The 14,534-nt window shown below is 41.8% G+C and overlaps 1 protein-coding gene across 1 annotated transcript in view; it reads right to left on the reverse strand.

Annotated features, from left to right (window-relative positions):
- Positions 1–1,811: 1,811 nt before the first annotated feature.
- Positions 1,812–14,534, reverse strand: part of CPB1 (carboxypeptidase B1) — a 39,229-nt gene continuing 26,506 nt past the window's right edge. The window contains exons 10-11 of the mRNA XM_068972352.1: positions 3,694–3,778; positions 1,812–1,999 (exon numbers count right to left, since the gene is read on the reverse strand). Coding sequence (XP_068828453.1) covers positions 1,812–1,999; positions 3,694–3,778 — 273 coding nt within the window. The remainder of the gene's footprint in view (positions 2,000–3,693; positions 3,779–14,534) is intronic.

The raw sequence follows: 14,534 nt of genomic DNA on the forward strand, positions 1-14,534 counted from the left end.
AAATTCGAGCGTTCTCTAAAAACATATACAAAACTAAACTCAAGATGAATTAAAGACCCAAGTGTAAGACTGGATGCTGTAAAACTCCTAGAGGAAATCATAGACGCACTCTTTTTTTTTTTTTTTTTTTTTAGCTTTATTTTTTTTTTTAATTAAATTTTAAAATCTTTAATTCTTACATGTGTTCCCAAACGTGAAACCCCCTCCCACCTCCCTCCCCATAACATCTCTGTGGGTGATCCCCATGCACCAGCCCCAAGCATGCTGTATCCTGCATAGACGCACTCTTTGACCAAATTGCAGCAGTATTTTTTGGATCCATCTTCTAAGGATCCAAAATGCTTTTCTTTGTTCTTAGACCAGTGTCCTAAACCCTTAGCCTGACCTCTGAACCTGCCTGATATGATCCCCAACTCCCTCCTCAGCCCCTACACCTGCCCCATCTTCCCTCAGTTCTCTGAGTTCCACCTTTTCTGGCTTTCTTCTTATAGCTTCTGCATAGTTAATAGCGCCTGGAAGTGGTACTCTGTTCATCCAGATAATTGTTCTTCAGTTTTCAGCACTTCCTGAGATTTCTCCTCTACTTCAGATCAGTGATATAAATTAAATCACTAGCTATTACATAATAGTTCAGTTCTGTCGTTCAGTCGTCTCTGACTCTTCGCGACCCCATGAACCACAGCACGCCAGGCCTCCCTGTCCATCACCAATTCCCGGAGTCCACGCAAACCCATGTCCATTGAGTCGGTGATGTCATCCAACCATCTCATCCTCTGTCATCCCCTTCTCCTCCTGCCCTCAATCTTTCCCAGCATCAGAGTCTTTTCAAAAGATTCAGCTCTTTGCGTCAGGTGGCCAAAGTATTGGAGTTTCAGCTTCAACATCTGTCCTTCCAGTGAACACCCAAGACTGATCTCCTTTAGGATGGACTGGTTGAATCTCCTTGCAGTCCAAGGGACTCTTAAGAGTCTTCTCCAACACCACAGTTCAAAAGCATCAATTCTTCGGCACTCACCTTTCTTTATAGTCCAACTCTCACATCCATACATGACCACTGGAAAAAACATAGCCTTAACTAGATGGAACTTTGTTGGCAAAGTAATGTCTCTGCTTTTTAATATGCTCTCTAGATTGGTCATAACTTTCCTTCCAAGGAGCAAGTGTCTTTTAATTTCATGGCTGCAGTCACCATCTGCAGTGATTTTGGAGCCCAGAAAAATAAGTTAAATCATTATTTGTTTCATGTCTGTCATCTCAAATGGCCTGTACAACCATTGAGGGCAGACATGTGTTCTTTCTTTTTCATTGCTTGGTCCTCAGTTGCTTAGCAAAGTACTGGCATGTAGTAAACAGCTCAGAAAATAATTTCAATGAGCTGACATGAAAGCTTAACTGTGATGGGACCATCTCATCTATACCATATCTTACAGTCCTAAATTTCTCCTACTTCTTCCTCATCAGCCTGCCACTATAGCCTGGACATCTCTGCAATCTGCCGTGATTGTCAGTACCCCAGCGAATTCGACTCCTTGTAGGCTGACCTACATCATTGGTTGTGCACAGCTTGCTTAGTCCTTTGTTCATATCTTTTCCCCTCAAAGAAGCAGACAGTCTGTCAGGTTTCTCAGTTATCCTGATTCACTTTTATTATGATTAATATTAAAGATCCAAGTAGCTTAACAGACCCAGAAGCTTAAAAGAAAGATGAGGATCTGGGAAAAAAAAAAAAAATCCAGGCCCACAAAAGTAGGAATTCAGGATAGAAGAGAAAGAGAACAAATATTCAGAAATCAAGCTCTTAGCAATCTAGCTCAGTACAGATGTTCCAGGACATAGCTGGTAACGTATTTGATGGCCAGCATTGTCTCCTCACAGGTTGGCTGGATCTGGGATTCAGGGAGAACAAAGCCATATCTGCCTTTATCCCGGAGTTCAAATGTGAAGGAATATTGGATTCCTTGGTCATAAGCCCAGTCATCAGAGCCCCCAGCAGCTGGATCTGAAATGAGCAAATCAAAGGGGAGAAAACAATTTAAATCTAGGAAGGAGATTTAAAATCATGCCAGCTTTCTTTTATAGTTACCAATGTTTCATTGCACAAAATAGGACAGGTAGGGAAATTTTCTAGTCACCAAGATCACAAAAGCTATGGGGGCTGTTTTAAAGATTAGTCCAATCTTATCTCTTGGGAAGATTACCTCTTAGCTCTACATGGTAATAGTAATGTGTTTAATACTTCAGGATGTAATCAGTTATATATATATACTCAGTGTGCTTCTAGACTGTGGTAAACTCTCACATAGTTTGTGATTTGTTTGCAACATATGTATAGTTCCTGGGAAAATCATGTGTATCTCCTAGAAAAATAAGGGTAACTGCATGATGATTGGTGAGAGGGGAGGACTCTGAGCCTCGCTGAAACTGTACTGAATGATGGAACTGGAGCAGCTCAAGGGCAGAGCTGGGTCTTCATTTTTGTTTCTTTGGTATCTAGCATATGTCTTGGCATGGATTGGACATTCATTCAATTACTCATTCAGTGACAGTTATGGTGTCATTCATTTATTCAGTCACTTGTTCATTCATTCATTCAGTCCACTGTTGTAGAGTTTTCAGTGAGCAGCAGGCCATGTGCTCAACTTTGGAAATACTAGGACGAAGGAAAGACATGGCCCCTGCCCTCCAAGGGCTTATGGTATAATGGAAAAAGAAATCTCATTAAACTGGCCTGAATAAAACTTCTATGAAGTTCACAGTATGTGAATAGATGTTTCTAATAGAACTCCCTTAAGAAAATAGTATACCCCATCTGACACAGAGAATTTTAATAAAGGACAAGAATACAGAAAACTGTATTCTACATGAAGCTTAAAAAAAAAAACACCCCTCATGATTGGAGCCTCTCCAACTGCATTGAAGGCCATTGATGGTGAGGCTGGCCATTTTCTCCCTTATATTTCTGGTCCTTTAAGGCCTGGGGCAGAAAAAAATCATGCGAAGGCAAATATATGTAGAAATTGGAAATGGAACCTGCAGTATGTTCCTTCTCAGTGAAATCGAACTGTAGCACCCAAGGCCCTGGGGTCCAGCCTATAACTAACTCTTTTGCCATTTGCTTGTACCCCATGAAAACAGCTTAAGCCTGAAGTGGCCTGAAACTTCAGTCTGTTTAGCCAAGAAAACCTTCCCTCTATTGCTTTTCCCCACCAATTGTCCTTCCAGATAAAGCTTCTGTGTCATCGTCCTGGGAAACCGTTCCTGATACTGTGGGGTGGGTTGGCTAGTCTTTGGGTGCGCTCTGTTCTCGTACATCCTTCTGTCTCAGCACTTTGCACCTGTATGGCCATGAACTCTTCCTGCTTCCCTGCTGTGGGCTCTTGGAAGATGGCTCTGGTCTCCCTCCTTCCCTTTTCCTTCCCTCTTGCCCTCTCTCTGTCCTGCCTTCCTTTCTCCACTGGCACCTCTTGAGGACTTGGCATGGGGGCAGATGCTCAGTAGATGTTTACAGAGAGCAGATGTGTCTGTGAGTTGAAAGGGATATTCCCTGCTCCCTTTTGTCTTCTGAACAGAAAACTGATTACATGTGTTATAAAACATTCACTCTCAGGCAAAAGTCACATGCTTTAAATGATAGAAAGGAAAGACTCTGGGGACCATCTGTTGCCTTTGCATGGTTCTGAAGCTGAGACTTACAGATCGTTGAAGCTCCTGGGCCATAGGTGTACGTGGTGCCATGCAGTGTGGCCAGTTCTTTCACGGCACCTTTAGCTAGGGTGTTCTGCAAAAGAGCCAGTGGTATATGAGTGAAGAAATAAAGTGCACACTGACAATCAGGCACCTGTCCATTATTTCTAAGACGTCGAAGACATGTAAGTCATAATTCGGGTTAGTGTCTTAATCTTAATCAGTGCCCAACCCCATTTTGCAGTGAATTTAGTCACACAATCCAAGTGATTCTGGTAGAAGGTCTACCCTAACACCCTCCCCAAGCACCCAGGCTGAGCTTCCCTTGTCTCATACACAGAGTGTGTCAAATTGTGTCAGTACCATTAGCTGCCCTCTAAGTTCTCAGTGACTTTTCCTGTTCTTTATCTCAGTGATCCCAGGGCCTAGTGCAGGCTGTGTTACTCAGTGGCTGTGTGTACATGCTAAGTCACTTCAGTCGTATCTGACCCTATGGACTGTAGCACAATAGGCTCCTCTGTTCATGGGATTCTCCAGGCAAGAATACTAGAGGCTGCTGTGCCCTCTTCCAAGGGATCTTCCTGACCCAGACATTGAACCTTTGTCTCTTATGCCTCCTGCATTGGCAGGCAGGTTCTTTACCCCTAGTGCCACCTGGGAAGCCCACTTCGTGGTTACTCAATAACTATATATTTGAAACTCTGAGGATGATGAGCACTCTTCCTACCACATTATTTGAGAATTAGGTACTTACATTTATTTTAAATCGTTGTTGGAGTAAAATTTGGGGGTTAGTTGCTCAGTCATGTCCGACTCTTTGCGGCCCCATGGAGTATAGCCTGCCAGGCTCCCCTGTTCATGGGATTCTCCAGGCAAGAATACTGGAGTGGGTTGCCATTTCCTTCTCCAGGGGATCTTCCCGACCCAGGGATTGAACCCGGGTCTCCCGCCTTGCAGGCAGACGCTTTAACCTCTGAGCCACCAGAGTGGACAATTCCAAGGAGGAGAGTAGTTCCAGCGTTGGAGATTTTTTTAGAGTGAAAAATTAGAGCACACTTATTTTATTTCAAAATGCAAAACATTTCAGTCCCAGATTTAAGAAAAGTAGTAAGTACTATGGAGAAGGTGATGGCACCCCACTCTAGTACTCCTGCCTGGAAAATCCCATGGACGGAGGAGCCTGGTGGGCTGCAGTCCATGGGGTCGTGAAGAGTCAGACACGACTGAGCAACTTCACTTTCACTTTTCACTTTCATGCATTGGAGAAGGAAATGGCAACCCACTCCAGTATTCTTGCCTGGAGAATCCCAGGGATGGGGGAGCCTGGTGGGCTGCCGTCTATGAGGTTGCACAGAGTTGGACACGACTGAAGCGACTTAGCAGCAGCAGCAGCAGCAGCAGTAAGTACTAATTTATTTATTTATTCTTAAAAGCAGCATCATCTTAAGTTGCCCTCTTGGCCCCTACACTCAGTTCCTCAGGGAGAAGGGCTCTGCCTGCAGCTCCTTCCTATGCTCTAAAGTCTCCAGTGTGCACTGAATCACTTGAAAAGCAAGGCTTGACTTAGCTGTCTGGAGAATACAGATTGGTGAATCTGATTGTTTACTGCAGGAGAATTAGACATAATTCATTCTGGCTATGAAACTAGCTGTATTTCATACTTTGGCAATATAATTGTCTTATACATATGCCTGAAAAACTGTGAGGTTTTTGATGACATCAAAATAATTCCATTTTTAAAAAGTAGGAATTTCCCTTACTCCTTGCTCTAATATTAAAACCAGTTTAGTAAAGTCTTAAGTTAAATTGGTGAGGGCATGACTGTAAGACTTTAAGAATTTCAGCTCCCAAAGCATGAATGCTTCACCAACCAAGTGGTAAATTTGAAAATTTACAAGGAATTATAAATCATGATCTCAAACCTGATTTTCTGGTCTGATCCACTGAAATGATGCAATCAGTTTCTTGGAACTAACTTATTATTCTTAGAGTTTTGAGACAGAAACTTGAACTCGAATTTCAGGGTTTCACTTCCCTATTTTCCAAACTGGTAAAATAATATATGCTTTCTCATACTGTGTGGAATCTTCCCTGTTGTGATCTAAAGGTACTGTTTCTGTTGTTTAATTTTATTCTAACTAGCATACTAGGGTTGGGTCTTCTCTCCATCCCTTAGTATAGGGTCTATTGCCAATTGAAATCGGAATACTCTGTAAACATTGCACAATACTCAGAATACATTTAAAACCATCTTTTAGAGATGTGAAACATGGTGAGGTACTAGGTTTTTTTTGCTAGATAAACAGCGTGTGGTGGTTTAGTCACTAAGTTTTGTCAGACTCTTGCGACCCCATGGACTGTAGCCTGCCAGGCTCCTCTGTCTATGGGATTCTCCAGGCAAGAATACTGGAGTGGGCTGCCATTTTCTTCTCCAGGTGATCTTCCCAACTCAGGAACTGAACCTGGGTTTCCTACATTGTGGACTTCCCTTGTGGCTCAGACTTTAAAGTGTCTGTTTACAATGTGAGAGAGCTGGGTTTGATCCCTGGGTTGGGAAGATTCCCTGGAGAAGGAAATGGCAACCCACTCCAGTACTTCTTGCCTTGAAAATTCCATGGATGGAGGAGCTTGGTGCAGGCTACTATCCATGGGGTCGCAAAGAGTCGGGCACGACTGAGCGACTTTACTTTCCTACATTGTAGGCAGATTCTTTACTGAATGAGCTACAAGGGAAGCCCTAATAATAGCATATTTCTTACAATTCTACAGTTTCTAGCATATTTCCTACAATTCTACAGTTTCCTTAACTTTTGATTCAACCAAGGAAATTTCTATTATTTATTTTTCTGTAAGGCAGAACCTCTGATCCTAAAGAACTGTTATTCCTTCTCTAGCTGCCTTCCTCAGGCTTTTCTTCTGTTCTGCTTTCCAACCCCACCTTAAGCCATGAATTCTTACTTTTAGTTAGTAGAAATAAGATTCTAATAAGTTGCAGGCATGTAATGTACAGCATTGTGACTATAGATAGCAGGACTTCACTGAATACATGAAGATGGCTATAAGAGTAGAGCTTTAGTGTTCTCACCATAGCAACAAAATGACAATTATGTGAGATAGAGAGTATGTAAATTAATTAAACATTGTACAGTGTTTATATTTTCAAATGATCACATTGTACACCTTAAATTTATTTTATCTCCATAAATCTGGAATAAAGGAAATTCTTTATGATTAGTTCCAAATATGAAAAGTTATGATGACTTTAGGCGATTTAAAACAAGATCATTGTCATTATTTCTTGATCTCCTGCATGTCAGATGACCTTCAAAGTCTCTCTGTATATTTATTGGTATAATGTAATATTTGAGTTATCTGGCAAAATCGAAGAGGCTTACTTTTGATCTGTTATCTCTTTTGGTTTATCAACTTATTCATTTAGTCATAACTACCATTGCTGCTGCTAAGTTGCTTCAGTCGTGTCTGACTCTGTGTGACCCCATAGACGGCAGCCCACCAGGTTCCCCCGTCCCTGGGATTCTCCAGGCAAGAACACTGGAGTGGGTTGCCATTTCCTTCTCCAATGCATGAAAGTGAAAAGTGAAAGTGAAGTCGCTCAGTCGTCTGACTTTTCATGACCCCACGGACTGTAGCCTACCAGGCTCCTCCATCCATGGGATTTCCCAGGCAAGAGTACCGGAGTGGGGTGCCATTGCCTTCTCCAGTCATAACTACCATTAGGGCCACATAAAAATGTTTGGTTTCCTTTCCTCGAAGCAATAACCAAGTGCTATCTAAGCCGTCAGAGACAACTTTTGCAAACAGTTGCTTTGCCTCCGATGCTGAAACAATACCTAAGATTGATGTTAACTTAAAACAGCTGTTATTTCGCTCTTGTCACTGGTGCCCATTAAAGGAACATTTAGTTTGTGTCTCAGACTTGGCTTTCCTTGTCCTCAGTTGCTCTCTCATCTTGATATCTACCTCCTCACTCACCTTCTGACCATCCCCTCATCACCGCATCCTTGAATGGCTCTCTCACCTTCTCTCATGAAGTCTGGCCATGTATCACTTGCCATGCATCCCCACCTTCTTTCCAAGCCGAGTCACCCTGAACTGCTTTCATACTGTTCCCTGCCTCTCCTTACCTCCATGACTTTGGGTGTCCTTCTCCCCTTGTAGGAATCCTCTTTTTGTTCACAAGGGGAATTGCTATTGTTCTTCCAAATTTAGTCTAAACGTCACCTTCTTTGCAAAGCTGCGCCTCTTCTTTGTGAGGGCTCACATCTCCATCAGAGTTCCTATCACTCTGTGCTGTCATCATTTGTTTTTGCGTCTGTTTGTCCTCTAGTGGAGCTTTTTGTGGGGTGGTGGTGGGGGAGAAGGATTCTTGGCTGTTCCTTTTGTATGCTTAGCAGATTGCATAACACCTAGCACATGGTTGCTTGATTGATTCTCTTCCCAGGGCTTCAGGTGGGCATGGTCTGATTAGGGGTGCAGAGTGCAGAGAGAGCTCTACAGAGGCTGGACTGTGACCCCTGTCCCTCCCCCCAATCTGGGTGGAGATTAAGGATGCTTGTGGGGAGAGTGGAGGTACCATGTAGTGGTGGTTGATAGGTTAGCATATTTAGGCATTGACCTCTACTATGCACTTAGCTTATTTCCTTTCATAAAAAAAGTAGAGTCTGTGGACCCTTTCTTTCAGCCCCTCTAAGGCCAAGAGACAAAAAAGTCAGAACAGACATTAATCAACCAAAATGTCATATTTTAAATTCCAGCTATGGTAACAAAAATCTCTGGAATCAGTGTGAGTCTTTTCTTTTGAAGAGTTCAAATACTTTCACAAATGTTACTCATTTATCTTCCCAACATTATCTGTCCACATTTCATCAACACAGAATTTTCTAGCAGAATGGAATGCCATATGGGGCAGGATGCTTGGTGAGAATGTTCCAACCAAACTGGATGACTGACCCCTGCCTATCAGGAATGGTAGAGAGAGAGGTGATTCCTGTATTTGCTAATATATTAGAGAAGGTAACTCCTTTTCCTTGTACATTTCTGTAAAAAGGGACTAAGACAGCTGACAGAAGTCCAGCAGAAACAATAGTATATCAGAGACCATGATTCATATCTTGAAACTCTAATTAGTGACACTTTCTATATAACCTGTTATTTAACAGAGACCTTACATCCTCAGTGGGTTCAAAATAAGAACTAACATTTACATAAAACCTTAGACTTTACAAAGAGCTCTTGCTAAGAGCTAGATATTTTTATCCCCATTTTACAGATAAAAGAACTGAAACTCAGAGAGGATAAAAGAACTTGCCCAAGGGCACGCAGCCCTGTAAGTGGCTGACTTGAGCTGGGTTCTTCTTGCTTTAAATCCTGTGCTCTTTTTCACTTCTCCTTGTGGCCTTGGAATACTTCAAAAGAAGTGTTGCTCGAGCTGGTTTTACCAATTGTAAAGAACAGAAGGAAGCTAAATATAAACCAGTCTGAGAGAAAACTTTGCTTTCAGTCAAGGCCAAACATGGCCAGCCTTTATTAAACCTTAGTTAGGCATTTCCTAGCACATCTTATGCATGCTTTCTTTTGTCACTTGTCTTCTTAAAAAGAGGCCTTGGTCATAGAGCAAAAGACAGAGAGAGTCTAAAATGTCACATCTAACTCAAAGCCCAAGAGACATAGGGCCAGCTCCTGTGACATCTCCCGAGGCTCTGAGCTCCAGGAGGCTGGTGAGATGAACAAGGCGAGGGTGATCTTTTTCAGTGACTTGCACATGATCCCGAAGCCCCTGTCTCACAACTGTGCTCAGGGTCCTTACTGCAACCTCTAGTGCACAGCCAGTGTCATGGCAGTGGGGGCTGCCTCTTCTAATCTTGCCCTGGCCCGTTCTTACAGTACAAGAAAGCAAAAGCCCCGCCCTGGCAGTGGGGTATACACCATTGCAGAGGAGATTTGCTTCCGAACTTTGTTTCTAACTTCAAGTCCTGAGTTTAACCATCCCTCTGGGTGAATACATGTGATAATGGAAACATCAAAATGATCTGTGGCTGCAGTTTCCTTCCTTCTGTGCTGTGATCCTGGGTAACTTACACCAAAGGACCAGTGAGGAATTGAACTTTTGTAATTTTGGTGCAAAGGGAGAAACCCCCAGGGCCTACTAAGGCAGGGACTGAGGAGAAAGCCTATGGGACTTGAAAAAACAAATATGTTTCTGAGAAAAAGGAAGAGCGTAAACAAGTGCAGGCTCTGACTGCAAAGCCTTGAGGTGGGGGGAGGGGGGAAGATAAGGAGTCGCAAAGGGTTTGCTTTAGGAGAGAAGAGACTGTCTACCTTGGCAGACCCCATGGGGAGCGTGGCAATGCTTTCAGTGATGTGAACCAAATTCTTTCTGTGGCTGATCTGAATATGTGTTTTTTAGCTCTTTAGAATTCAAGTGAAATGTCAAGCGTGAGTCAGCTGAAGCTGCCAAGCCCAGAATTTTTTTTTTTTTTTTTGATGACAGTGGTGCTTCTTCCAAATAAATGCTGTATAAAGGGGATGTACTGTCTTGCACTTGAGCTTTGTAGAAAATTGTGAACTGTGTATGTGGAGTGTAAGATCCTGTGAAAGCCAGGGACTTTGGCCAGGAATGAGACTTCTCATCTTTGCTTAAAGTGGAGTTTCTCAACCTTGGTGCTTTTGACAGGTGGGCTGGGTCATCCTGTGTGTGGGGTGAACTGTGCATTGTAGGGGGTTGATCAGCCTCCCCTGGCCTCTCTCCACTGCATGCCAGGAGCACTCCCACAGTTAAAACACTCAATCTCCCCCTCCCCCCTGCCCCCACCCACCCAGTCAACATTGCCAGATGTCTTCTGGGGAAAGGGAAGGAAGCAAAAATCCGCTTAAAGTCAGATAAAAGATGCAATTATGTTAACGAAGAAAGTATTATAGAGAAAAAGAAGGGAAAAGAAGACAACTGGTTTTCAAGATGCTCTGAATGCCTTATTTTGTTTTCCTCTCCTGACCATAGTACAAGTGCCTTCTCAGTACTGCTGTTAGATCACTTCTGCTAGAAGAATACTTTGCTTCCAGGGTGGCTATAACCAAAGGCATGTTACCCAGTTACATTTAAATTTCAGATAAACAATGAATGTTTTTCCAGTAAAGTCTGTCCCATGCACTATTTGGAACATACTTAAACACTTAAAAACTATTTGTTGTTTATCTCAAATCAGATCTAACTAGGAGTCCTATATTTGACCTGGCAGTTCTGTTTATCAGGTCACCGGCTCCAGGGCCTGCTGTGTGACACAGGGTTCATTCTGACATCTAGGTCCCTCCATAGTCTGGTTACCTCCCTCCCACTCTTCTTTCCAGAAAACACTCATAACAGGCTGACCCCTGTCTACTCCCTTTTTATGGCAGGAACCATGGTTTCTGCTGAGTACTTAATAGGTGCTCAGTAGAATTTCTGGCAATTGTCTTATGAGTCACCAGACCCTGGAGGAGAATTTTAACAGGCCAAGAAGCCACTTTAAAGATGGTAAATCAGCAGTTGTCTCTCCAGTCAAAGAAACTCTGCAGTTGTCATTTAAAATTCTTTTGTCTTATAAGTGAGATTAGAAATTTTGAGAAAGCTCCTGAGGCAAATGTGTGCTTCAAGTCCTATCTGCCTTGACTGCTTGCTGGCAGCCGGCCTGACAGACGGGCTCTGACCCTGTTACTCTTGCTATTAGGCAGGGACACGGTGACAGCTGTGATAGAGCGTTCTCATGACCCTGTAATTGCCCATCTCCTAATCACAATATTTCTTCCCTCTGATATTTATGTTTATCTCTAATCATAGTTTTGATTTATGGTCACATGCTTGAGTGGAACAGGGGGTTTCTATCTTGGTGGCTCATTAACTAAAACTTTAATGAAGAGATAGTGAGGTGTCACTGGGCTAGATGGTATTAGAGTTTAGAAATGGATTTCCATCTTTTGGTCAAGGTCAATAATTTTCCAGAAATTATTAGCCTGTCATATCTCTCCTGGTTTATGTATGTATATCCATGAAGGGATGGGCCATGATCATAAAGACTGGGCCCTGAGAAGCCAGGGTTCTTAGTTGGCCAGTGTACTTAGCAGTGTCCAGGGTTAGAAGTAATAATAGTATATTTGTGGGATAAAAGACTGTATTTAATGAAAGGACTTTTACAGACTGGCTTTATGGAGCAACAGCATAGTACAAATCTGTGTGTGTGTGTGTGTGTTTGGGAATTGGGATAGCCTAGAGAATTCTTCTGTGTCCGCTAGTGCCATGCCCAAGGCTGCCTCTATTACTGGTCTGAGCTCAGCTAAGCCTTCACTGTCTAAGCTGGAAAATGAGAAAGCAGAACCAGAGAAATTTCAAGATTCCCACTTGTGAAGTTCTGTTCCTGCTTTGGAATTTAGAAGTAGTATTACAGTAATAATTGTTAACAGTGCCATGTAGCTCTGTTTGGGAGGAAAGTAGACCAAAGATTGTGAGACTCTCTATGCTTAATAAATAGAAGGATATGGATTGGTTTGGGAGCCTTTTAAATCATGTCTCTTAGTTTTTATTTCCTCTGATGATAAAGAGGTCATATAACTCAATATTTCATTACCCTTTAGAATTTTGGAGCTGTAAGTGTAATCTTTTCTGAGTCTTAAAACTTCATTTGAAAATAGTGATAGATATATATTGAAGTCAGTACGGAGATTGGACAGTTTATGAAGCCACTTGAAAACTCACAGTACATCTTGTATTTTTTTTTAAAAATAATTATAGTGTGTGTAAAAGCAGTTTGCTGTAAGGAGAGCATATGCATGTAAGATGCACTTATGTTTCCTCAAACTTTTTACTCATCTGCTGGAGATATATTTTTTGGTACCCTTTGTAATCCATACTATTACTTCTGTGCTTTTATTTCATTGGTCTTTTGTTTTCTCATCTCTGCCTTTTTCCCCCCTGAGGGTTGTCCTATGATATGAGTAACTGTCATGTAATCCCCATGTAAGATCTTTCAGAAACGCAGCCATATACATTTTTATCACAACTCTGTATATAAAAGGATTGCTGCTTATGGTATGTTCTAGCTTTGGACTGAAACTGCTAATGTTTCTGTCTAGAATAATTTCCTTCTGATTATTTCATTGAAGCATATTTTTTATGCTACAAATATGATCTTATAAGTTTTAGATGTATAAAGAAAAAGAATCATATATATGCTAAAATCTGTGTGACAGAATCTGCTTTGCATTGCTTTAAGAAAATCTGAGTTATCTAAAATGTAGTGTGGTACCAATAATTCATTTTATTAATCTTTTACATCTAGTCAAGGCTATGGTTTTTCCAGTGGTCATGTATGGATGTGAGAGTTGGACTGTGAAGAAAGCTGAATGTTGAAGAATAGATGCTTTTGAAATGTGGTGTTGGAGAAGACTCTTGAGAGTCCCTTGGACAGCAAGGAGATCCAACCAGTCCATTCTGAAGGAGATCAGCCCTGGGATTTCTTTGGAAGGAATGATGCTAAAGCTGAAACTCCAGTACTTTGGCCACCTCATGCGAAGAGTTGACTCATTGGAAAAGACTCTGATGCTGGGAGGGATTAGGGGCAGGAGGAGAAGGGGACGACAGAGGATGAGATGGCTGGATGGCATCGCTGACTCGATGGATGTGAATCTGAGTGAACTCCGGGAGTTGGGGATGGACAGGGAGGCCTGGCATGCTGTGATTCATGGGGTCGCAAAGAGTCGGACACGACTGAGAGACTGAACTGAACTGAACTGATCTTTTGTTCTCTAATAGTGGGGTCATATTTTTCTAATTGAGAATTAATACAGATGCACTAGATTTGGGTGGAGGATTCATCTTTCTAGGTCAACACTTTTACTTTAAAAAAAATTGATATCTTTACTACAAATAAAAACAATGCAAAAGCCAGTATCTTTCTTATTTAGAGACTCTAATTCTCATTTGGCTATATATATGTTTGTAATAACACTGTAGTTATAAGTTGTTCTAGCAAAATGTTCTTGGAAAGTAAGTAAATTGGATTGATACAAAATAAGAAAAAGACTGAAAGGATTTCTGGTTAACTATTAAAATGATTTACATTATTTTGGGGTGCCAGATCCCAAGTGAATCAAATAATCAAATAATATGAATCTCAGATTTTACTGATGGTAAAGGAGTATATTGTCAATATACTATATAGTGTATATTGACAATATACAAGGCTGTACATTGTCACACTGCTTACTTAACTTACATGCAGAGTGCATCATGAGAAATGCTGGGCTGGATGAAGCACAAGCTGAAATCAATATTGCTGGGAGAAATATCAATAACCTCAGATATGCAGATGACACCACCCTATGGCAGAAAGCGAAGAAGAACTAAAGAGCCTCTTGATGAAAGTGAAAGAGGAGAGTGAAAAAGTTGGCTTAAAACTCAACATTCAGAAAGCTAAGATCATGGCATCTGGTCCCATCACTTCATAGCAAATAGATGGGAAAACAATGGAAACAGTGACAGACTTTATTTTTTGGAGCTCCAAAATCACTGCAAATGGTGACTGCAGCCATGAAATTAAAAGATGCTTGTTCTTTGGAAGAAAAGTTACAACCAAGCTAGACAGAATATTAAAAAGCAGAGACATTACTTTACCAACAAAGGTCCATCTAGTCAAGGCTATGGTTTTTCCAGTGGTCATGTATGGATGTGAGAGTTGGACCATAAACAAAGCTGAGCGCAGAAGAATTGATGCTTTTGAACTGTGGTGTTGGAGAAGACTCTTGAGAGTCCCTTGGACTGCAAGGAGATCCAACCAGTCCATCCTAAAGGAAATCAGTCC

The sequence above is a fragment of the Capricornis sumatraensis genome, chromosome 1, assembly GCF_032405125.1.
Source record: "Capricornis sumatraensis isolate serow.1 chromosome 1, serow.2, whole genome shotgun sequence".
NCBI lineage: Eukaryota > Metazoa > Chordata > Mammalia > Artiodactyla > Bovidae > Capricornis > Capricornis sumatraensis.